This window comes from Dicentrarchus labrax, unplaced genomic scaffold (assembly GCF_905237075.1).
Source record: "Dicentrarchus labrax unplaced genomic scaffold, dlabrax2021, whole genome shotgun sequence".
Classification (NCBI taxonomy): Eukaryota; Metazoa; Chordata; class Actinopteri; family Moronidae; genus Dicentrarchus; species Dicentrarchus labrax.
Window position 1 is genome coordinate 4,990,289 of NW_026136715.1, and position 25,650 is coordinate 5,015,938.

General features: G+C 42.6%; 1 protein-coding gene across 5 annotated transcripts; it reads right to left on the reverse strand.

Annotated features, from left to right (window-relative positions):
• Nucleotides 1-85: 85 nt before the first annotated feature.
• nfatc2a (nuclear factor of activated T cells 2a) lies at nt 86-19,760 on the reverse strand. Of its 5 annotated transcripts, none has more exons than XM_051425529.1 (10): nt 19,242-19,760; nt 16,388-17,300; nt 16,092-16,260; nt 13,872-14,074; nt 13,581-13,753; nt 11,577-11,717; nt 9,334-9,389; nt 9,030-9,189; nt 8,193-8,906; nt 86-2,371 (listed from the first exon to the last, which is right to left on the reverse strand). In XM_051425529.1, the coding sequence occupies exons 1-10, from the start codon at nt 19,297-19,299 to the stop codon at nt 2,316-2,318; spliced, it is 2,643 nt and encodes an 880-aa protein (XP_051281489.1). In that variant the 5' UTR covers nt 19,300-19,760; the 3' UTR covers nt 86-2,315. The 5 variants fall into 5 exon arrangements, with proteins under 5 accessions (XP_051281489.1, XP_051281484.1, XP_051281486.1 ...); XM_051425524.1 differs by lacking the exon at nt 19,242-19,760 and adding an exon at nt 17,732-18,198; XM_051425526.1 differs by lacking the exon at nt 19,242-19,760 and adding an exon at nt 17,732-18,196 and having other exon boundaries at nt 9,057-9,189.
• Nucleotides 19,761-25,650: the final 5,890 nt, after the last annotated feature.

Here is a 25,650-nt window from a genome sequence, read left to right on the forward strand (position 1 = left end):
CCCTCATCTTTGGTGTAATGTTAAATGTTCCTTCTGTCATTAATGGCAGTAAATGCAGAGTAATGATGCACTAAAACAAGGACAATCATGATGTATATGGTTATTATTTATTGCTACTTTTTAAGGATACAAAAATAGCATGAAACAGAGATTTTTTTTAAAAGGAGGCACAAAGTGTAGCAGACTCAAAATAAAACAAATACATGAAAACTATCAACACAGAAAAATAAAATAAGACAGTATTAATAACCTTTTCATTACCAAAGATTTCTTTAAAGATTGTAAAATAATAATAACAGATGCATAAACAAAAATATAACCTATTAGGGGGCGACTTAAAGGTTTTAGGTGATGTATCTTAATTCCCTTCAGAAAAAGTTTTACATTGCAATAAAACAGATAAAAATTAGGATAACTATGACATTGTGAATATTATAAACACAAGAAACAGAGATAGATACATGACAAACTGTTTCTATTTTAGTCTACTCAAACTCTATTGTAACACATGGACACACTCTGTAGCTAATATTTACAGAAAAGGGGAAAAAACTATTTAATAAAGATTACATTCAAGAAATGTCAAATGCACTTGTGCTGTACTGGCTCAATGGGAGATATCATTAATAGATCAATATTATCATTACTAATATTACAAAATAAAATCTTATTTTCTATCAAATAGGTCCATATCAAATATTAAACATTGAGATTCAGTATTACAGTCTTTTTCTTGCTATTATGTTTTTTTTTTAACGCAACTTTACTTCACTTGCGACATTATTCCCTTATAATTCTCTTCATTTACAATCATACAAATGGCACTTGGCGCTTTTAATGTACTCCAATCAGTCAGTGAAATATTACTATATTACAAAAATATTTATTTAAACTACTGCTTTCTTCATCAAGCAAGCTGTAATAGCACATGAGTTACACACACTGTATTTCCCTACTGTGCTTACAGTGCATATAAAGTATAATGCCAAGTACAGAAAATAAAATGTGTGCTTTACATCAGCAAGCATGAAGCTTCTGCATAGGCAGGCATTTAGCTTTGAGTATACTGATTGTCATTATGGACAAAAAATTCAACTGTTCACAAAACAATACACACAACACAAGCTTTGGAATATTTTGTTTTGGACTGTGGGGCAGCCACAGATGTTATCACAATCAACAGTAAGAGCAATGCAAATAAAACAGACCAAAAAATGATTTAAAAAGCAAGAGGACCACCTTTAAATCTGAGTGTACAAAATCTCTCACGTCAACTTGCGTGAGCCAGACTTCAGCTACATTTTAAAATCATTTTCAACGCAAGATCAACAAAATACAAATCAGCTCGAGCATAGAAATCATATAAAACTGCAGACCCATGCTATCGCTGTAGCATCACAGGCCCCTGTGAAGCCACTTTGGCATTATCACCTGAATATAATGCAATATATATTTTACGAATATAAAATGGTACATTATTCACATGACTCAAATATTATATAAAAAAGTAATAACAATGACCCCCTGTTATTGAAAACAGTGCATATTAGGAGGTGTCACAATAGTTCATTTGTATATTAAGGTTAAGGCAGGTGTGCACTTCAAATTAGAAAGCTGCACTTAAAATGAGATGATCAGCATGTAAAGCTTAGGACAACCTTTTCATGTAAAACTGCATATGAAGATACACACAGACAAAATACACACAAAAAGATGCTAAGCTTTTGGCTGTAAGTAATATTTGATATACTGTATTTGGGCTTATTTTTGGTATATTAACTTTCTTTAATAAGACATTTCACAAATCTGAAGCTGCTGTATGCTACATAACCTTCATTCACTAGTATGAGGCAAACATGTAGGAGGCAAACAGGTGTGGATTTATTGCCTGGACTGTATGGCTAATGCCATTCTAGGGAGATTATTTCACCCATTTTTGTCTCTTTTGTAAACCAATCGGTATCCAAACTTCAACCAGGGAAGAAAATCAGAACAATAAGGCACATTCCCCTTTTGTTTCTCATCAGTTTGCTGGAAACCTGCTAGGGTGTTGGTGTTGACGTTATGGGTCAAATAATTGTTCTGTTTGCCAAATGAAACTATTTATTGCAGGAACACATCCAAAGCAAACACAGCAGTTGCTGGAGCTGATATTTTCTATCTCAATGGGTAAAGAAAATAAGGAAGAGAAAGTCTGATTGTTGGTGGATGTGCGTCACTTCATTGGAAGGCTGAGGACTGTGCGAGTGTGCGTGTCTGTCTACATGTCTTGGGGGGTGGGGTGTATGTTGTCATTTCCTGTCCAGGCCCCTCCTTTATGTCTGCCCTCTGGCCTGAACGCCTGTCAGATCCTTTCTTATGATCTCATTCACTGTAAGGCAAAGAAAGAGAGGGATGTTAGACAGTGATAGGATCAATGGAAGTATTTTTACAACAAAATTCAAACATAACAAAAAAAATCTAAAAAAAGGCTATTTCCTACTGATTATTGATTATATCATTATATTGATTATATTCCTGACAGAGAGGCATTACAGTCTGATTGACGTGGCTGTGCAGGGTGTTGATGGAAGGCTGCATTAATGTCGAGCAACCACTAGGGGTAGAGCTATACAAGGGCCTATAAGCGATTACTTCCTGTTGCTGGGATGATTACAAGTGTGTGTCTACATACACATCAACAGAAGAGGAAGAGGGTTGAAATGGAAACTTTCAGTGTCATGGTTCTAAAAATAGAATCACGATCTGCAGCAGGAGGGCATAACACCTGCGTAACGCACTGAAAATAAAATATACTGAAAATCCGGTTGAATAATAGAGAATCTTTACATTTCCAAACATTTGAGTGTTTGAAGCTTCTTTGTCGTGTGTGTATGTGCCGAGAAAATAACCACTGACAACCACGCGGCAAGGTGAAGAGGAAGTTCGACTACCTGTGGCTGTGTCAGGTTTGCCAGTACACGTGTTAACTTCTGTTTAAACACAGTCAGAAGAAGTCATGCTATCGACAGGTAGTTCTTCAGCACACATGCAGGAATGACGAGCATGCGAAACGTGTCATCTCTCCAGACATGCCACACCGTCTGTGTCTGATGTTAATCTGGGAGCCCGGGCCTGGAAGCCTACTGTGTGTGTGTCTGTGTACACTGGCACTTGGAGACATTATAGGCTGGTGCCACTGCTTCCACCGTGCCTCGGGGAACTCATTAGGGTCGATGAGTAATATAAGTATTTCAAAGTGGGCCAAAAAAGCTCTTTGCCTATAACCAAGCCATTACAGAACGTATCGTGTCTGTGATTTTGTAACCATGGTAATGGGCTTCACTCGGGTTATTCAAATAAAGTTAAAAATGTACGTGTGAAAATCTGATCATCAGCAGCTGTAAAAAGTTATTAGCATACACATTTTTCTTTTGCTGTGTAATGTTTTTTAAAAAAAGTATTTTTTCTGTTTTGACATTTTTGCTTTCTTGCTGAGGGTTAGAGGAGAAGATCGATACCCCTCTCTGTATGCCAGATATGAAGCTACAGCCAGAGGCCGATTAGCTTAGCTTCACATAAAGACTGGAAACAGGGAGAAACAGCTACCAGGGATCTGTAGATCTTTATTTTATTTGAACTAAGCTAAGCTAATGGGCTGCTGGCTGTACTCTCATATTTAACAGACCAATATGAGAGGTACCGATCTTCTCAACTACTTTAACTCTCACTATTCCCTTAAACTCAGCAGAATGAAGGAAAGATGAACAATGTGAAGATGATTCACCACTGAAGGAACCACCAGCTGTACAAAATACTGCATGTTGCTACCCTGAACTGTCTTATTATAGAGGTAGAGGAACTTTATTCTTCAAAGAGAAGAGAAAGGGCTTATGTTAGCTCTATTTAAAGCCTTGATTTACATAAAGGTGAGACAAAGGGTGAAACTATTAAAACCCATATAAAATTAAATCAGACACAATCTCACTTACACCTCCCCACTTAATAAGCTAAAAAAAAACTGTTGCAAGGTGATGGCATATTCTTATTCAAGACTAGCAGTCAAGAGGTATAAATAACAGCAAACGAATCAACGGACAGAAGATATTATTTATAACTGACGTGATGAAGTAGCACCCACGGTTGCAGAGAAGTGTTTTTAAATCTAATCAAGCAATCAGACAAATATTCTCTTCCATCCAACAAACTAATCTTTGTCTGTCTCTCTTTATGTCTCTCTGCAGCCTTTCTTTCTGATCATTTGCAGATGTGAAAGAGAAACAACCCGCCACAGCAGCGTAACACTGAGCACAGTTTATAGCCGGAGCAGCATCTGAGAGTTGCAAAACTGCAGGAGCGGCCAAACTGGGTGCTCTGCTGTCGTCACAACATCAGCGTCCCTGTTTATTTTAGTCTGTAGTGGAATTCCCTCTGACACCTAATGCCTTAAAGAAACTTTCATCTCCCCAGCAGGGCCACAGGATTTTTCCTGAGCATAAAACAAGCTCAGAGAAGCAGCAGGAGTGCCGCAGTGGGACAACATACAGTGGGGCTTTACTGAATCTAATGAAGGGTTGGCACGGACCGGCTATTTGAGGCTGGCCCGGGGAACACTCGGCCTAGTCTGTTCAATAGGTGAGTGTCTGGCTCCTGAGTTCTGCCCCAATGAGCTGCACTGTTTACCGACGGTGAAAGGGGGGAGGGAGAGAGAGAGAGACACCCTATACAGTAGCTGACTCAGTCGCTGCACACGGCCTGCTGCGAGCTGGAATGTGTGTGTTTGTGTGTCTGCAAGTATTTGCATGTTAATACAGTGTGTGTGTGTGTGTGTGTTTGTAGAAGGGTGCATTGTGTTCATGGGTTGTTTATGACTGGCTAGATTCAAGAGGGGCTGATGAGGGGATTGTAATGACAGCATGATGCTAGAAACCTTAGAGAGAAAAGAGAAAGTAGAGTAAGTGGACTGACAGCTAACCACCAATCTAACCACAGATCCGGTGTGCTAGTGCTCACAAGTCTTCAAACTGAGCTCACACACCCGTCTGTACAGTGGAAGAGTTATTGGTTGCTGTTATAGTTCCTTCTCTCTGTGCTGGCTGTCAGACTTTTTTTTATATGATGCCAATGGAAGGAAAGGGGAAATAAATCCAATCCCTCTGTCTCTGTGCAAAAATTTCAGTTCAACTGAAGCTACTGTGTGAGTCGGAGTTAGCTTTACCAACTGGATATTTGTAATTTTAAAGTATTTCAAGTACAAAATTCCCTCTTTGTGTTACTGTGCCTCCACCACAGATCAGCAACACCGTCTACGGAAACACAAAGATATAATTTCACACTAAGAAAACAAAGATTCCCATGTGATGTGATTAAGTTAGGCTAACTACAAATACATTTTACCACATAGCTCTGAAGATGGCAATGTCTTGGTCGGTTGGTCCACCACTTTGGTTTGGAATGAAATATCTCAACAATTATTAAATGGATTGCCATGAAACAGTCAACAGACATTCATGGTTCCCAGAAGATGAAATCGAATTATGTTTGTGATCCTCTGACTTTTCCTCTAGCGCTACCATGAGGTTGACAACTTATCATCAGTTTGCATTAGCTCAAAGCACTGCTATGCCTACAGTAAATGAAGCCTCACAGGGCCGCTTGTGTGGTTGCAGACTCTCAGTCTTGTAGTATAGAAGGACTGTGGATTTGACCCCCCCCCGTCTTACAGTGTAATTGTATTTGGAAGAGATCCCCAATACCTCTCACTTAAGAGGCTGACAAATACAAAAGTCAACATAGATAGAACAAACTTACTGAAACGACTCGCACGCTGTAGATCAAACAATATAAGTTGTCTCATCACTACGGTTGTAGCACTGTGTGGATACAGCTAAGTTGTGTATTTGGTCAAGCCTTTCAAATGGGATGGAAGTGAGCTGAGACTAATGTGTGTCCACCAGGCTGTTGCTGTGTGCTTTATCTCTCTTGCCCTGATCTCTACTTGCTGGAACAATTTCACCTGCTCCACTGCCTCTGGGCTTTATTCCACACCCACTAAATCTGTCACTCTCCACCTTTGTAGGCTATGCCATTGGCTCTTCTTCTGTTACAAACTATGTGGCCGGCAGTGAGCTATGCCAGACATTCTTTACTTTGGCAAGGCAGACTCCCACTAGTATCTTTTTTCTGTGGAATAGACACAATAAATAAATCAATAAATGCAAATATCAATCAACAGGCTTTGTTCAAGCACCGACCCAGGAGGCATGGGAACCTGCGGGGGGGCTGAAGATACATGCCCTCTGCGTGGGAGAGTAAAGATTTCGTACAGAATAAGAAATACCTGATGTTCATCTTAGCACTCTTCACTAAAGTTGACACAGTTCAGGCATCTCGGAGATGTGACAGTTATCGACCACAACACTGTGACGATACCAGGATGTGGCTTCATCCTTTTTTTTCAAAAATGACTACAGACTGAAACACATGTCTCGATGAGTAATGTTGACAATCTCACCTTGGTGAAAATGTGTTTGATAGTCCCAGCTTAAATGATTGTTTTGTGGTCAGAATCATACTTCAACACCTTCTCAGGCAAATACAGGGGGATTTTTTTGGACCACGCTTATCTTCTCACCCTTTGTCTGAAAAAAATATTTTGAATATCGGGAAGTCCCAATTTTTTTCTAATTAAATGATGTGGGTAGGTGGATTGTCAACTGTAGGAGTGATAAGCAGGGGGCACACTATCCAAATGCAAATTTTAATGCGTTATAAATAAGGTTTTAACATTCAGGGATGTGGTAGTATAGAAGATCATATTGTAGTTTTAAAATAATAAAAGTGCCTGCAGTTCTTGGGATAAAAGAAGGCAATTAAAAAGAAGTAACTGCTAATTCTGCAATTAGTTTTTTATGAGATTTCCAGGGAAAAGGTAATTTGAATAAAAACTCAAATTGAAGAAAGATGCAGAGGCACCTTGGGAGGCTGGCTGGCCATCATCACCTTATGATGCTGGGAGGATCAAACAGCAGGCCCAGTTTGACTGTTCCTCTAACTCCTTGTTAATTCACCAACCCACAGCCCTGTTGCTGTTTACTGCGGAGGGAAACCCTGCAGGTTCCATCCAAAAAACACAAATTCCATTGCTGGCCTTTTTTCTTCGTTTCATTTTTTCCATTGAAACACACACATACACGCACACAGCCCCTTCCTTTTTCCTGCAAACTACCCTCCTCCACCCTCCCGCTATCTTACAGGGATCAGGCTGGATTTCTGGAGGAGAGCAGCTGCAAATAGGAATTTCTTGTGCCAGATTGGCAGAATCTCGTGGTCGGAAAAAAAGCTAATCCTCTGGTGGGTTCCCCCACAGAATCGAGGGGCGTAAGGCCAAGGAGAAGCCCCGGCCAACTATAACAAACAAAGAGGCTTTCCCCAGCTCTCCCAGGCAGCCCGTTCCACTGTTTGACAATGGTTGCCATGGAAGTTGTTTTTCACTTCATAACAGTGTCAACATGTCCAGGCGGTCAGGAGAGTGACACTTTTTTCTCCCTCCCGCTCTCTTTAATGTGAAAGAGAGAGAAAAAAGCTCATTTCCTGATGTGCAGCGGTGCCAAGCAAACCCCTGCGACCAGCAGGATGAACATTGTTGAATGGGCCACAAACTGCCTTTAAAACTCACCTGGCTGACACAGACTGAAGAACAGAAAAATACACTACCACTGTATACTGTAAAACACAATATAGTTTGGAGAACCTTTAACTCCAAAGTAAGGAAGAGGTTCAGCCTCCCGCCTGCTGCTGGATGTGGACTGACATTAATTTTGTCAGAGGGTAATAGGGTTGACAAGCATAAGTATAAACATATGACTCATAATCCCTGTTATTTCCACCTTGAGTGGAACATAACTACACGTCCTGGCGAGGATTGTTTTAACAGTGTGAGCTTGTTCTGTTGGCTTTGTTCAAAGGGATACTACAGCACATAGAGCAAACCGGGATGTGTGCAAAGGAGATGGTGCAGCTACTGTAAATATCCTTTAATTGTTCTTAGGAAAAAGTCATGTCTCTGTTGGCGGGTCTTATCATCCATCTCATTCAAAAAGGGAATTCCTCATATCCATCATTTCTTTCACCCCATTACACTTGGCTGATAAAAACACACTATGAATGACACAACAATCCCACTCACGCATAGTATGAAAGCATTAACTTACACTCACCATCATCTAGGTAGGCCTGGTCCAAGTTCTCCTCCTTGACCGTCACCCTCCTCTGTCCGTCTCCTGGAGCCTCCATCTGCTCCGTGCCGGGTGGAGCCCGGCCTTTCTGCTGCCCCTTCTGTGCGTAGGACTGCTGCTGGATCACGGTGGGATAGTGCTGAGGGTGGGTCACTGCTGCCTGAGTTTGGGGGGGTGTTGGTGAGTGGGCAGCGGCTGCCTGTGGGGAGTAGCCATCGCAGTAGATGATCTGCTGGCTGTCAGGCTGCGGAGCAGTGAGAGCTTGAGGGTCTCCTGCCCGAAGCAGGTGTTGGTTGGTGGGAGAAAACTGGATAATGGAAGGGTGCTGGCCTGCACCGAGGGGACCTACAGACTGAGCCGGGGAGCCGGTGTGAACTAGGACTGACCGATGGGGGTCGGGCATCATCACTCCAGTCTGCTGATAAAGGCCTGGGCTGCTGCTTAGACTCTTGCCCCCGCGGGAATAGACGATGGCTGGGCTCTGCTGCTGGAAACGTGAATCTTGGCTTGGAAGGCTGGAGCTGAGACGCTGGCAGGAGCCCATGCTGGGGACCAGGCCATTGTCTAGATGGAGGACGGTACGTTGGTTGTGGTAGTAGGAATGAGGGGATAAGCCCAAGATCTGGGGCACGGCAAAACCCATGTGGTCTGCTTCATACTCATCTAAAGGCTCTGTCTTGATGGATGGACCTGTAAGAAAGGTGAAAATTAAAGATATAGCTGTAAATATAATGAGAGGAAGGAGTATGTCCACAATAACAATCATTATCTGATCATTATACATTCAAATCCCATAGTATGATATAGCCATACCACAAAGAGGCTGAGCAGCATTCTTACATGCCAGTGGTGTGTAGGTGAAATGTTGAGGCTGACTGCGCTTCCTCTTGCCGTTAATGACGTAGAAGTTCACTTTGACAGAATGACAGATAGACGTGTCTTGGTAGGACGGCACCTCCACAAACAGCATACTCTACACAGAGAGACAGTGATTATGTACGGAAACTGAATCTTTTTGTATGACCTGAACTTCTAGATCATGACATTTGATATGTTTAGTGTGGTTTACAGGCGTCATACAAGTATGTAATTAACAGTAACAGTGCATGATACGTACTGGCTGGCTCTTATCTTTGTCCACCGTTGCTTCCATTTCCCAGATTTGCTGCCCATCTAGAAAGCAATTAAAGAGAGAAAGCAAAAACCTAATGTTAAACAATGTGGTAATTAACTCTGCAGTAAAGTAAGTACAGTTGATTGTTTCAAGATGTACTAGACAGTGGGATAATTCTGCAAGTCTTTAGGCTGTAAATTGGGAAAGTGCTGAATCCTTGAAATCACCTTATTCTGAATTCTCAGAATAAGAATAATAATCCAGCTCTATGCAGTAGATTTGCACCCAACTTGATTTGAAATACATGTGCACGTAGATAATATCACTTTTAAATCCCACTTCCTCTTACACCACCAAGCACACTAACAGATATAGATGATGCGTAGGTTTACCCCAAACACACCAACAGTCATCCATTAATCAGAGAGATGTGGCCGTGAAAGACCTGTCTGCTGTCGAAAGCTGACAGAAACCCGACATTAGCAGGGATGTGACGGGAACGGCAAGGGATTATGGTTGATGTTATGTTACATCACACTTCATCAGATTACATTTAAGTTGTCACCTAGGTGGAGAAGTAGAAAACCAAATGGGCCTGTTAATGTAAACTCCACATGCCCTAACACATGATACGACACGTGCTGCAGTGAGCTCTGTTTAAATGTTAGTGTAGGTGGGAAACCCTCTGTCAAATTGTAAATTAAAAACACATGGCTTAAATGAGTCAGCAGGAGGAAGGGGGATTCCACACATCTCGCCAACTTTTCTTGGCGTTTTTTTTCTTGGCGTTTTTTTCTAAACTTTATTTTTATGATCAACTCTCTCCGCGTCTCTAACGAAACGTGATGACTACTGCTTTCTTGGCGTTTGTATTTGTTTGCGCTTTGTTACAAGTGTACTCTAAGGGATACCCCGACTCTGGTTCTCACTCTGGAGATAATTGTGTGCGGAGGTGGAAAGGGGGAGCGAGAGAAAGCTGGAGAGAAAGCCTGAACAGGCTTGACTTGGCCGGAGGAAGGTTTCCTTTCCTCAGAACAACCCTCCCTGTCCGAGCACAAGAGCCAGGGGAGCTCCAGCCAGAGGCAGCTGTCTCTCATTCAGAGGGATTTCACAGCTGCACTGGTCCAGAACTTTGTGTCATACAGAAACTCTCCAAAACAATGGCAATCCCTCTTGGTAAGATTTCTTTTTCCGTCTCTGTCTTACTATCCATTACTGTGCTGTGTCGTAACACAGCAGTAGGGAACCCCGGAGAAGCAAAAAGAAAAACCCAAGAAAGTAGCCGGGGCCTACAGATCCAAGTTTTAGTTGAGGTGGCCTGTCGAGTGCCTGCATTTAAAAAGCAAAGCACTCCTCTCTCAGAAAGCAGTGGAGTAAGTGAGTCACAACATCAGACAAGTATTTTAACATAACTGTCCATCCAACAGACCCTTCGAGAAGCTGAGAACAACAAATTCAGTTCAGACTAACGGCAGGTGATAAACACAAACCTACCTTCAACAGTTCCTTGATAATAATTTAAAACAACTCACTCTTAAAAAGGCTGACACAACCCAGAGCCAGGGTGAAGAGGAGGGAAAGTGACACGAAGGCATCAAATTGTACCAATAATGGTAAAATAATTCCATTTGGGCTTATAAATTTCAATAGAAGATTAGAAAAAACGGCATCTACTTCAAGTATTCCTACTAACTACTTAATAAAAGGTAGCTGTAAGGTTTAAGTGTTATAAAAACAAATCCTTTCATTCCACCCGTATGCACAAGTGTCAGGCTCATCAACAACTGCACATGAAGCAACCTTTCATGTGTCACACAGAACTATTAATCATACAACAAAAGGCCCATATGATTAGTGATAAGACATCATGGAAGTCAGTGAGGAAGAAAAGGGCAAAAGGAAGTGAGGCTGCAGTGTTATCATTAGGATCATGCAAATAACTCATGTGGCCCCATCAATTCAGTCATGGCGGTGAAATGTGAAAGCTATGAACTTGTTACACAAACATGGTTGCTTATGAGTCATTAGGTATCACTAGTGCAGTGGTATTACTGTGACACTGTGTTGTGTAATAGCAGAACTAACAGACGCACAGACCATAAAGATTTCATAGATTCAGTCATAGGTTTCCAGGCAATGTATGTCTTTGTGGTTCACCTAAATGTTGCCCCAAACCATCTTTGAAAACAGAAAACAACTCCCACAGGTTGTGAGTGAGGCTGGGGGAAAGATTCGATGCCACTCACCCTGGTTTTTCTCCGTAAAAATGACCTTAGAATCAGAGCTGAAGTTTTGCCCAGTCAGGATCATCTGCTGGCCTCCCAGAACAGAGCAGCTGTCCATGTCCTGCTTCTCCACCATGGGAAGCTCATGTGCTGAACGCTGGGCTGCCGGGACACACAGAAGGGCGGTGTGTTACATTTACTGCCAATCTACTGTAACATAAGTAAGCACTCACATTTAGCACATGAAGTAGCATTTAACTACAGTAGAGCTGTCGGTCGACAGAAAAATAATGATATTCGGTTAATTGTTTCGGTTATTTAATATAATATAATATAAAAATGCTAAATTCAGTTTGTCCAATGTTAGCATTTACTGCTTTTCTCACTTACGGCTTTGGACTGTTGGTCGGAAAAAACAAGACATTTGAAGATGTCACCTTCAGGCAGTAGCGAATGTAATTTTTTTAAGATTTCATAAACTGAACGATTAGCGTATGAATCACAGAAGAAATCTGCAGAATAATCAATAGTGATTAATAGTTGCCACCCGAAACTAAAGTCAGAAAACATGTACAGTAAGTCACTTTGTATTGATTGATTTCCCACAATTGCACGATAACTTATTAACAAGAAGCAACGGCGGTTTACAATAAAGGAGTCAGGCTGAGTCATTCAACAATAACAACCCTGGCTTTCAATTTTACCAAACAGCAATATGAATCTGTAAAAGCCCAACTTAGGAGAGGTAACAAGGGAGACTGCCTCGGCCTAAATACAGCAAAGTACTGTAAAGGAAGGGACAAAATAAGAGGAACAGTTAAAAGTCTGATGCAATTTGCTAAAACAGCCCTGCAATAAACACCACCTACTGCATGTGACGCTTAAAATGTTTGTCAAAGAGTCATTAAAAACTCACATTGTTCAATCTGACAGGACTTCAATTCTAGTGGAGATCCCAAACTGTCCATGTCCTGTCCAAGTTTTGTGAAAAATATATCGCCATTTAATGGAATACGAGTATACTAGAGTTTGAACAAGCTGATACAGAATATATACAATAAAAGGAAAGGAGAATAGTGTATTTTAAGGGGTTAGGGTCACTGATGACTGGGACTGTAGCTGTAAGCTTTGTAGATACACTAGACTTTCTCATCCTGTAGCTTTTTAATCACCCATTAGTTCAGCTGAAACTCCCCACTCACTGAGGCATCAACAAACCGCCCCCATGACCTTTGAGCGGGAGTGTTCGCCCTACTACCCCGCTAGAGGATAAAACAAAGTGGATAACACCAGCAGGGACCCTGCCTCCTCAAACACACCATCACTGACACAGTCTGCTTATCAGCGGGCCTGACAGATGTATCGCAGGCTTCACTGTAAGCAACTTTACGCTTGATCTGTTTTGTGCTGCGCAGCGATTGTTCTGAAGTTCATCTTCCAATAGACGGGTACTACCTATTGTTCTGCCCTTTCTGTGATCGGAAAACAGATGGGAAACGGCTGTTATAAAATGATACTATATTCTGCGTCATGAGTTTTTACAATGACAGGAGCATATTGCACTCAGACTGTGTCACACTGATATGATGAATGCTATGTCTTGTCCAGGGTGTCGGTCAAAGCTAGATAAAGGGACTTCTTGTTTGAGTTTTGATTACAACAGGTGCTTTAATAACACTGTGTACACATGCACTGATGTACCCAAACACAGACTTTACTACTGTGCACATACAAACAGGTACACAGACACTGAAACATGCAGTGCCCACCTACTGGATGGAAGCCCTGGATGCATAAAGGCATCTTTGTGAGCAGGAGTCTGGACTATCAGCTCAGGCCCCAGACTCATTTGAATGTGGTTTCCTTTTTTCATGATGTTTATTTTGTGTAAAGTTGTTTGTTATCTGATGAAAACATCAGCAGGAAGCACACACGGAGAATTAATAAACCCTGCACTGTATCAGGACTCAAGATGAGGTGAAATAGCACAAGAACCATATCTGTGTTAAATGTGCAGGGGCTTACAGCACTCGATCGGATGCGAGGCCACTTGGAGAGAGACGTGCTGTCCTCCAGGCTGAGGTATGTGCACACGAAACACAAGCCGAACGCGGGTGTTTTTCCGACCGACATCCGTCTCGCCCTTCCTCAGCTCGATGTCGGCGTTCCGGAGCTTCAGGATCCCAGCACAGTCGATTCTGTGAGAAGGGATAAATATGGAAGCTAAAGTGACAATAGAAAATTGATGGAAGGGGAAGATGTTATGGGCAGATGTTAAATCATTCAGAAATCAAACGTGCTTTATCATATTCTCACATTGCTTTCATGTTGTTCTTTGGCTCCAGGGGGATCTCAAGGACTTTGGTGCCGTGGATAATCTTCTCATAGCTGGTGGTCGTAACCGTCTTGCCAGTGATGCGGTGGACTTGATAAAAGGCGTGGGGCTTCAGGATGCGCTCATCGGCCGTACCGATGAAGATCTGCAGACCAAGCGGGTCCTTGCCCCTGTAGCCATGTAACTGCAGACAGAAAAAAATCATAAAAACAGACCATTTTGTAAGGTGATGAAACAGCTCTCCAATGCCCAATAGCTGCTTGTTCTAAACTCTGCCTTTCCAGATGTTGTTTGCCCCGAGAGGTTGCTAATCAACGTCAGACCCACGTGTAAAAGCATGAGTCTTCTTTCTGCAGCCTTGAACAGAAACCAGCAGAGAGCTCACATCACACAGCCCTGTACTAGTTCTGTCATAACTGATTGAGGGATTCAGCAGGGGTCTTGTATTTTGCTGAGGGAACTGAAACTGTCATAAACATCCAGCCCGACTAATCTTATGTCGTTCTGCAGAAATGAAAAGTATCATAAAGGTGACCCAGTGAACTGGAGATAGGCAGAGAGACAGAAGGAGAGAGAGAGAGAGAGAGAGAGAGAGTTTATTTTAACCTGAGAGTGCCTCCTGAGGAAACCTGCAAAAACCACAAAGCATCAACTTGCATCTAAATGCTGTTTTTGTGCAAACAGTGTAGTGCATAACCTTAATCACAGAATACAACCATCATTAGACTGATGGAACAAACTCTACAGGTAACTTTGCACTTTATTTGAGTGACTATTCTAACTGCAGAAAGAAATACATTTATTATTATGTATTTCATTTCTATCTAATGCTTAAAGAGCTGCAGATTGTATTGTATTCCTATTGAGACTGGTATATAGTCAGAAAAAGTACACACAGCATGTACATCAATCACATTTTAGAAATGATTATCTCCGTGGATGTAACTGACAGACTTCACAGCAGCTGCTGAATGTGAGCAGCAACTATGGCAACGTGAATGAGCACGCTGGCTCCATATCCAGGTAGCTGACACACAGAGTGAAACAGAGGAAGCTGACTGCAAACACTCAACAGGCCATGTGAGCAGTCGGACGGTTGTCATGGCAGTGGCAGGAGCAGTGAGTCATGACAGAGAGCAGTGTAGGAAAAGAGAGAGAGAGTCACAGAGAGGGAGAGAGAGACAGAAGGAAAAACAGAGAGAGCGAAGGAGGAGGAGAAGAGGAAAGACGAGGTGAAGGAGTGCAGCCGTGGCTAGCCAGGCCTGACCATCTGATTGGCCTGGCAAACCAGGCAGGACTGACCTCAGGGTGAGGCCTTTGGGGATGGGCAGAAAATGGAAAAGGGAAGGGAAGCTTTATTTTCAACAAGCCCCTACTATCACCAACAAAAACAGCTGTGAAATGTTGCCATGGTAACACAAAGAAGGGGAAGTAGTACCTATTCTTGGACAACACAGCTGTAAGTGTGTCACAGCTAATTTCAACATGCTGTGTTTGAATTCTGTGTTGTGACTATAAGAGGAATAATAGCAACTTTTTTTTTCCTGATCTACTATTATCTTAACCACAGGCACTATTCCTTTTTTTTCTTTTTCTTTTTTTTACACATCTCGAGAGGCTGAGCGTTTCAACACTTTAAGTCAGCTTCCTAATACCAGACCCACACAGTCAACAAACCCGTGTGTAAGAGGAAGTCAGGGACAGCATGAACACAGATCTGTTTGTGTGGTTAAAACCCTTGGGGGACAGGGCGGACAACAGCAGACTATATTAAGCTGAAAGGCAGAAAAAAAAGAGCCTGTGTTGCTCAATGACCTGGGTTCAATTCTGAGGGTTGTCATGAGGCTACCAGGTGGTTACAGTGTGGGCAAGACTTTATGATTTGTTTCAGAAAGTGAGAAAAAGGAATGGTGTTATGAGGGTGGCCAGAGTAACTCACATAGAGTCATTTTCATACAGCTGGCCCTGGGCAATAACACCAGCACTGAGTGCATAATGAGTAGGAAATACCATTACACGCAAGCCCTGCCATCAGGGCTGCCTGAGGCTCCCACACTGGACTGCTAATTTAATGGACAAACCTGAGAACATGCCTTCCTATGGTCACTCGACCCTTTGATTTGCCGTTTTAAATTCATATTTTGGCACCGATATAAACAAGATCGACTACTTTGTTCATTTAATCCTGATTTGGGCCATACCTGCACAACGGGGTGTCCTCCTGTCGGGGCTTTGACTGCACCCCTGCTTCCCTCCGTCTCATAGTGAGCTCTGTGGTGCGGCTTGGGCTGCACCTCAATGTGAAGTTCATACTGGTCTGTGCGACGGGGGATCGGCCACTCCAACGGGGGAAGAGAAGCCACAGGGATGCTGCAGAACATGAAGGATACAGAAAGGGGCAGAAATCATTAGTTATGAACATGTAAGATATAAATGTATCTTGTGTGGTATGTGTGTTAGCCATAAGCAGTAAGTCCTGGCCTTCCTGCTAATTTACCTGCAGATGCTGGAAACCAGCGGCTTGGGCCAGATTGGGGGGATAACAAAGAAAGGCTCTGCAGCAGGTTTGTTTTTTAAGTCCTGGTCGCAGGACACCAAGTAGTTCCCTTCTATGTGGTTCTCTGGGTACAGAGTGTAAACTTGGTTGGACGTCTTGACTATTTTAGTGGGCACCAGGCCTGGCTGACCCGTGCCAAAACCATTCATACCATCAGCAAGGTTGCTGTGTGTATAGTGGGCCCCTATGTTGTGATCTTCATGGCCACTGTGAGGGGACGGACTGCGGGAACGGTGCCCTGGGACTAGGCCTGGATTCCTGTACATGTCGTAGGTGCGTTTTCCCTGTGGGGAGGTGGAGCGGGAGCCGGGTCTGGGGGAGGGCGACCGGGGTCCCAGGCAACCGTCCTCAGCTAGGCTGGTGCCAGGAGAGGTGCCTGGGGAGGTGCGCGGGGAGCCAGTGTGGATGTTCTGTAATCTGGGGCACAGGTCTCCGGGGTTCTGGCCACTGCTGGGGGACACACAAGGAGACGCCCAGGGGGAGTAACTCTCCGAGTGCCAACTGGTGGAGGAGTTGCTGCTGGCGGGACTCAAGCACTGGGGCTCACGGTAGGCGAGGTTTTCATGGCCAGGCACTGTGAGGGTGGGTCTGGGACTAATGTTCAGGTGGTGGTTCTGCAGGGAGTCCCGACCATGGTTGTAGTGCTCACGGGAGGGGGTGATTTCGATCCGCGGGCTCAGGGCCAGTCCTGCAGGCCGGGTATTGTCCAGGTAGTGTCTGGCTTCCTGGTTCTCATATCCTGAGAGAACCTCAGAACTGCAGGACTTGATGCCGTATGGGGAAGCCTCCTCCAGAGGGAAAGCCTGCTCAGACTCAGGACTGAGGACTTTGGGAGATGCAAGGTTGGGGTCATCTGCAGAGGGGAGGAACATTTTTAAATCATCACAAAACACACATTTGAAAAAAAAAAAGTGTTGTTACATTTTTTCCAATATTTCCAATAATAACTGCAATTTATTACAAAAGTTAATGTACACCTTTCTGACTGACACTGGTAACTGCACCTGCAGAGAAAGGTTAGTTTTATTTTTCAATTTATGTTTATTTTTAACTTTTTTTTTCATAAAACAGATTTCAGCTGAAAAACTTTTGCATGTTGACATTTTCTCCCACATGGCTACTCCACGTCGGACCCTCGTCAAGAAGCCTGTCAAATTGACTTCCTGGTTTTCTTTTTCATTCACATGAAAAAAGCTTGCAGGCCAGATATTAATGAAGAAACCCACAAACAACCAAGAGAGGGAGAGGAGTCAGCTCAGGTGCCAAAAAAAGCATCGGACAAACCTTGATTTCCCCCCGCAAAGTCGCTGCAAGGCGGTTCATATTCAAACAAGTACTCAAACTCCAAATCCTCATCAGGGCAGTTGACTCGGCTGAGCTCTTCCTCCAAATCTTTCTCGTCGTAAAAAGAGGTCATCTGTCTAAATGTTTTTGGTTTTTATTTCTAACGACTCCTCGGAGTTCAGGCCAGGCGACGGGGACGCGGCTGAGGTGCTGCGGCGCTGATGTGGATTTGAGGAACCTGTTCGAGTGTCAAATGATGCATCGGTGAACTGCGAAAGGTGAAGCGCACAAGTTTCCTGTTTCTGCTCGCCGCAGTTATTTTCAGACGGAGGCGGGTCTGTTTTCACACTGAATTTTAAGAGTTGATCTCTGCCTGATCACGCCTCCTCTGATCGCTGATGCGTCGAAGATAAAAAAAAAAAAAAAGCAAAAGAAGCAAAAGTGCAGTTTGGGAGAGATGAATTGACTGCCCCCATTCAGACACATTGCTGGGAGTCGTTTGACAGACTGTGCAGACTGCTGCTGCCCCCGGGTGTTTGACATGTTGCAGTGACACAGCAGGGTGCTGACTGGGCTCATCGCCTGTCTTTACAACTCCCCATTAAAACAGGGTTGTAAGCTGTCACATACAGGTAGATGGGCGAATGGAGAACAGAGTGGACAGATACACACACATCAAAATGCACCACTTCGTGTTTCGTGAAATGTCAAATCTTTTTTCACAGTTCCCTAAAATGTGCACAGGTTGGGAGTCCTGAGGGAATCCCTGGATTTACGCGCGACGCGGCGCAAGATAGTGGGGCGTTCCTTCCAGATGTAGCCTTACACCGGGTGGGCCAGTAGCATGTATGCAGAGTCAGCAAAACAAACAGACCGACATCATAGCACACTTTCCATTTGTCAGGTCTTTTAGGCGGTGTGCTATCCAAACTTTACTACAATATCGATATTGGGTTCATTTGGACATATCAGACAGGACACCAATCTGACATGAAACGTATCAGAGCTGTTATACTCAACCAGAGAGTTTGTAATCACACTATTTGTGCAGTAATCAAGTGATTCGGAAATATAAAGTTTGCTCTCTTTGTTCTCATATTACGCACTGATGTCATGATGTAACTCTAAAGTTTGATAGCATGTCATAACATATTACATTTCTTTTAATCCAAACTGTTTCTCCCATTACGCGCTGATGAAATAAAGTCTGTAGTATTCTACTATTTACTACATGCTGCTGTATTTAATTGTCTCCCTGCCCCCCCTAATATCAACGGGTTTCCCTTGTGATGCCAAGACACGCGCTGTGCGTCGATCAGTGAAAGCGCAACCGCGTCTCTTCCCCAAACATCAACATCCCAACTTATCTCCTAAATGTTAGACAGACAACGGACAACACAACATCACAGCTCACATCACTACAGGCCTAAACACTCCAGGGCTAACACTACTCTATCAATTAAAAATCAAATGATTTGATTACCAGATAATCACAACACTTCAGCAGTACCTTGATCCATCGACCTCATGGTGTGGTACTGTGCCAGCCTCCAAGTCTGTCTAAACATCTGAGAGGGGAAAAAAAAAGCGAAAAATAAAGAAAAAATGAAAAAATTACTTTCCGCTAACAACCATAGCAGAAGAAGCTCTCTTCGGTTAAAAAACTGCTGAAAAGCGACGAAACAGGGAGGAAAAACTTTCTGTACAAGCTCAGAAACTTCAAGCGGCGACACAGCAGCTGCGCGCAAACTCCCTTTCTTGTCAAAAAAACATGCAGCCGCACCAGCTACAGCACTGGTTCTGGTATGAAGTCTCCCTTCCTAGAGCTCTATAAGGATTACTTGAGTATCAAGAGCGGCTTCCTTCCCCGCTCTGGGTGTTTATAATGGTCCAATGCTGTAAAATAACGGGATTCCCTCAGTGTTTCCTCCTGTTTGTGCGCCTTTGCCATGGAAACCTGGAGCGGGTCCATGTCGGAGACTCAGGGCTTTCCTGCAAAGCCCCACACTCAGGAATCCATGACGTCTCCGGCTCCAGCGCCAAGGCATTTCTGCGGCTTCTCTCAGACAGTAGCACACAAGAACTTCATTGTAGGGATGAAGAAATTACTGTAGGACGCTGTAGGGAGAGAGAGAGAGAGAGAGAGAGAGAGAGAGAGAGAGAGAGATGGTTCTGAGCTTTGATTACAGGATACACTACATGAAATTTATTTTACACCGTTTTCTAGACTGTTCTGTCTAGCACTTCAGTCTGTCTTCCAGTTTGTGAATGATCGTAGACCAGGCAGCTCTGACATGTCTGTTTGTTTAGAGGTAATTTAAGAAGTGGCCGTGGTTAGTTGACGTTTTTGAACATGGAATATAGAGAATTCCATTGTTCCCATTGAGGGAAGAAGCTACTATCCGTTTCCATTTCCTAATGGAAATCTGCAGCATCTTCCAATACTTCACTGGGGGAAAAAAAAAAAAAAAAGCTTGAACAAGACCACTACATAGACTGACCCCGCAAGTCACGAGGACAAATTCTCCATTGCAATAAAAGTTACATAAGTTAGCATCCAAGGGGGGAAAAAAAGACTTGATATTTTGGAATCATCCTATAGGGCTACAACTATACTTTAGACTCACTTTTTCATTTCCACACAAACCTTCATTAGTTGCTTGTGTTGTGGAGGGTACCACAGGTCACTGAAACATACAAAGCCTTTAACTGTGGAGTCCCAGACTTGAACTTCTTTGAATAAATCACGAGTATCTCTTGTATAACAGGAGGAACAGCATTTCACGGTGAACTGCTACTTTAAATCCCACACTGCCCTTACTCCAGTGTTGGCAAACACAGTATATACATGTCTGAGTCATGTCTCAGTTTATGTTCTGTTGAGAACAAATACTGTAGCTCTCGTCTGTTGGGGTTCCCTTCTAGTTTCTAAACAGATGAGTTTAAAGTTCTAACAGTTTAAATCAGCCGGTCTGAGAGCTTAAATGAGACGTTTGAACCTCGACAAGCAGCAGCTGATCTGTATGTGCTTCATCCGGGTAGGCAAACAAAAGTTTATAGGTCACTGCCTTAGGTAAACTGCCACTGTTTTATGATCATAAGTAATAAATGGAGGTGTTTTCAGGTAGTGGAGAGCAAACAGGTAGGCTCAAATTCCTCCTGAATACATTTGCTTAAGTCAAGAAACAGGTAGTTGAAAGTGTGTTTTAAGGGAAGCTGTTTTAACATTAACAAGTTCACATATTGCCCAGGAGGGGAAGCTGTACAATAAACCATCCACATGTGCCAAGTTAAACTATACATTACTGTTCCAGTACCACGAGTCCACGCCTGCTCTGGTGCTTTTAGTGCGGTGCTGTGCTCGTAGTGTAGCGCTTTAGGTTTCAATGTATAGATGAAAAAATAAAGAAAATCCAGAAATGTATGATTGGATTTAGCAAACTCATTTCCCTTTTGAACGTATCCCAACTGGGGATCAACTTTCCAAATGTCCACTATGTGGATAAAGTGGTCTGCTTCTGTTTAAAGGAGATTTTGATCCAATTTTGAGACAAACTATCTTGCTACAAATACACTAACTTGCTTTCTTGAGTCAGATGAAATGATCTATAGCCTACCACTGTCCAAAGGACTACCAGCACCACTAAAGCTCATTGATTAACACCTTATATCTTCAATCTATCAATGTATGAATAATTGCTTCCATCTGATATTTTACATTATTTATTTAAATCAATAATGTATATTTTTGTTAATAGTTAATGTGACAGAACATTTTCTTTTTATATATTTTATATATTTTTGGGTGCTTTATTAGACAGGACAGCTGAAGATAGACAGTAAAAGGTGGTGAGAGAGAGAGAGAGAGAGAGAGAGAGAGAGAGAGAGAGAGAGAGAGAGAGGATGACACACAGCAAAGGGCCACAGGTCAGATATGAACCAATGCCTGCTGCAGTTAGGATTCAGACTTTGTACATGGGCAGGGTGCCCCTGTTTTCCATTTTCTTACTGGAATATATGTGATATTTTGTAAGTATTTGTGGCACGAAGGAGTCTTTACCTTGTTTTTTCTGTTTAGTATCACATGTAGTAATCCATTATTCTATCCCTTGCTATGTGGATTCACAGCAGCAGTTGTCAAGTGTCCCACTGATCGGCACTGATGAGCCTGACAGACAGACAGACCACTGGTGAGAGTTCAGTACAGTCAGCTAGTATATAATGTAGCTATAAGTACAGTGACACTTCCAGGCCATGTATGATTAGGTTATAGCTCTCGATTTCACAATAGATCTGGCAACTAAAGCTTGCTCTAAAAGATTTGGCAGAGTATTCATTTTACATAACATACAACATATGCTGTGTGTAGTTGCTGAGGCTGCTATGACACACAGTATGTCGGTGTTCCAAGTTTTCTTTCTGTAAAACGTTCTGAAATTGTTGTTAATAACTTTTATATATAAGTTCTGGACATTGAAATGAGCACAAAAAGCCCCCAGCATTTACGACATTATGAAGTTTCTCCCAGCACCTTCCAGCTCTGACTGACTTCCTGCAACCCTGACACAGTACATTTGGCAGAGTTCACATCATTCAGCTGTTTGATACAAACCAAAAAAGAAACGTTTATTCTGTCTCAGCCTATAGAGTGGAACATCTTCACTGGATTTCATGTGCTAAACCTTTTGCATAGCCTCAGTGACTGATCCCGTGCTTACATCAGTCATGTCAGACCCACAGCCTTTCATAGGAAAATGTGTGTACTTGAGAGAGAGGGGAGGAGGCGGGGGTAATCAAAGGATCTGTTTTGGATTGAGACATGGATTAGTCTGAGAGGGGGGTGAGCAAGGTGACTGCGATGAGTCTGTAAACCACAGTGACCAGAGCCTTCGTTTTGGGGGTAACCATCCAGCAGCCTTGTCTACCAGATGTAAATTCCTCCACTGTTACGGAACACTTATGCAACTCCAAATTATGAATGAGTTAATGAAAACGGCACACGTTTAAGAAAGGAAAACCGCCTGTGTCCAGACGGCCGAGTTTGCACTTCCGTCTTTTTTTGTTGTTTTTTTCTCAGAGAGCCCACTTTTTCCAAGTTCATGCAGTATTTTCCATCACTGTAAAAACAGCTCATTGAGGTAGTGTTGTCTGGGTTAGAGCATTGCCCTGTTCGAGTTTTCCAAGTGTAACATGTGTGATTGAGCTTTTAAATCCAAGCAGTGGAACTTTGATATGGAAATAGTACATTGTATCGTGTCTCATGGAAATCTTTCCAAGGAAATTCAGGGGGCAAAGGGAGGCATGGACTTTTGCCTCCATTTCGTACGTTTGATCTGTTCTCGTATATGTCAAGTGTGTTGCACTTTTCTCCATTGCATTTAACACTGATTAAACTTTATTATAACTTTCATTTGTGATAATATTTGTATGGAAGCCGAGAACGGCCGTGCTTGCGATGAGATCACAAGTTAATGATTTTGTTACCTCGAGAAAACAAGCAAAATTAAGATCTGCCAGGCTTAAAGCTATGTGCTTTCAACGTCCTTTGGTATGGCATGATCTACGGGTGTGGTTTAACACTATGTGTGTGTCGATGTGTTGCTCGAAAAAAATTTATTCTGGCTGCTAAAGAGGTTAGCGTAGTAGTTATATCAGAACTGGAGAGCATGTCTTCATTAAAGAAGAGCAACAAACGGCACAGAAGGCTTTTCTCTATAGAAAATATCTTTTTCCAAGGCAGACAAAAATAATCTGCTTTAAGGGAATAGTTTGACAATATGGGAAATACGCTTATTAGCTTTCTTCCAGAGAGTTAAATAAGAAGATTGATACCACTCCACTATAATGTCTGGACACTAAACACACTAGCCAGCTGCCGGGTAACTTAATTTCCTGAAATCTTAAACTTTTCCTTTAAAGAAACAGTTTTTCTTTTTTGTTTTTGTTCAATCCCCTCCTCAGAGAGCCAATAATACATATGCAGATATTTTAAGTCCTTTCTCAGTGTACATGCACTGGAGGATAAAAGTTTCCACATTCCGCTTGTGTAAATTGGAAATACGACAATGATCAGCTTCGTAATGATTCCAAACTTTGTGATGTCACAAAATGCTCATCATACGCAAACATCTTTAAAAGTACAGAGAAACTTTCCCTCTCTTTCCCAGCAGATGAATGGGAAAAGTCAAACTCTGCACATTCATCATCCTACACAGTGAAGCTCAAACAGTGGGTAGATTAAAAATAGGCTGTTTTAAAGGAGCGTAGCACTCAATCCAGGAATTTGTGGATTGTTTTTAATGATGAAGCAGCGTAATTAAATTAGGTTCTGTTTCATAATTATCATAGATGTTAGACATGCAGCGCTGTAGCTGCTGAGACCACTACTAACAGGATTTCAGTGTGGGCAGTGCTGGCATGTCATTGTGCAATAAGGAATCTTATTTCCTTCCTGCCACAACTTGAGATCCCTGGAAAACATTTTCCTTCTTTTTCCGAATTGTACGAATGAACTAATATGTTCCATCAACATGGAAACTACATACATCCACGCTGGATGAAACCGCCTCATTATGTAACAGGATTCTGATCAATACCCAAATGTTTGTAGAGAGAATTCAAATGTCTTAAGTCCAGTGGAAAAGTGGCAGACTAGTTCATGGTTTTTTCCCTTCTGAGCACAGCATTATGAAATCCCATGAAACAGTATCACCCCGACACTATTTTCTGTCTTGTCCAGGTTTCCAATTCCATCCTACAGTAGTTCATATCTTTAATGTCTCTCTGTATGTATTATCAGCACAATATACTTGAAAAAAAAGTCAATGTTTGGTAGGTAAAACAGCATGGAACGCACGTATTCAGCATTTCCGCAGAAAGAAAAACTCCCTCTTCCCACTGGAGCTTCATTCACAACAACAACTGACTGTTTAGGCTCAACAATCACAATTAATCACGCGTTGCACCAGTTAAAAATGTATCTAATCCAGTCGGTCTTAAAGTGATTTGGGCGGTTTCGTCCATTTGTTTTGGGAGGCATTAACAGTGTCATTAGAGATCACAGGGAGAGGCAGGGAAACACATCTGCAGCCCTTCTTTAACAGTCGTGGGTGCTAAGACAAATCAAAGCATTCCAGGCCCACAGAGCTATAAATAGTGCCAGAGGAGGGTGTGTGTTCATGCTTTGCAATATTTCTGTGAGAGGCCTGTCATTGCCAAAATCCAATGTTTACACAGGGCAATAACAGTGTGTAGTAAACAATTCATCTGCACTAGCTTGTTCATTATTTGGTGTCGTTCCAAATCATCCATCAAGGGGTTTCTGTTATTTCCAAACAACCCACTGAATCTAAGCAGACAAGTTTAATGTGGCACATAATCCAAGGAGCGTTATGCAAATGAGAGTTATTGTTGAGTTGGTTCATTAGGCCTATTAGCCAATCAGACGTGACGCAGAAGCACAGCTGACCTCGGGCCCAAGCTGTGCTGCAGAGGTTCAGTGTTCTCCCTGGGAGGCTGGCGAAGGCCCAGTGACCTCGTTGATGTGGTCGCCTTGGCCTGGAGGTTGAGTATGGAATCCACATGGTTCCATACTATCATTTGTATTAACCGCTCCAGTCAGGACCCTGTGACAGTTTGTGGTATATTCTGTAGCACATTCACGGCAGACTCTCTCTCTCTGTCTCTCTCTCCCTTTCTCTCTTGCACTTTTCCATTGGGAGCAGCGTGTAAGATGTTTCCAAGCTGGAAACAAATTCTAGAAGTGCCAAAGATAAAATGCACTGACCTCGTGATAATTAGCCTGGATATGTTACGCAACAGCTGTAAGCTACCTTGCTTTAAAGCCTGAAAATCCAAACCTTATAAAATGCAAAGTAAATTTAAAAATTTACTTTGACTGTGATTGGATTGTGTATTGG

Excerpts from the sequence above, each read along its gene's own strand:
- nfatc2a (XM_051425524.1), bottom strand. The coding sequence starts at position 17,864 with ATGACCTCTTTTTACGACGAGAAAGATTTGGAGGAAGAGCTCAGCCGA. Across the intron at positions 16,261-16,387 it reads CTGGTTTCCAGCATCTGCAG|CATCCCTGTGGCTTCTCTTC; the intron begins GTAAATTAGCAG and ends CATGTTCTGCAG. Across the intron at positions 9,390-11,576 it reads TTTTACGGAGAAAAACCAGG|ATGGGCAGCAAATCTGGGAA; the intron begins GTGAGTGGCATC and ends ATTGCTTTCTAG.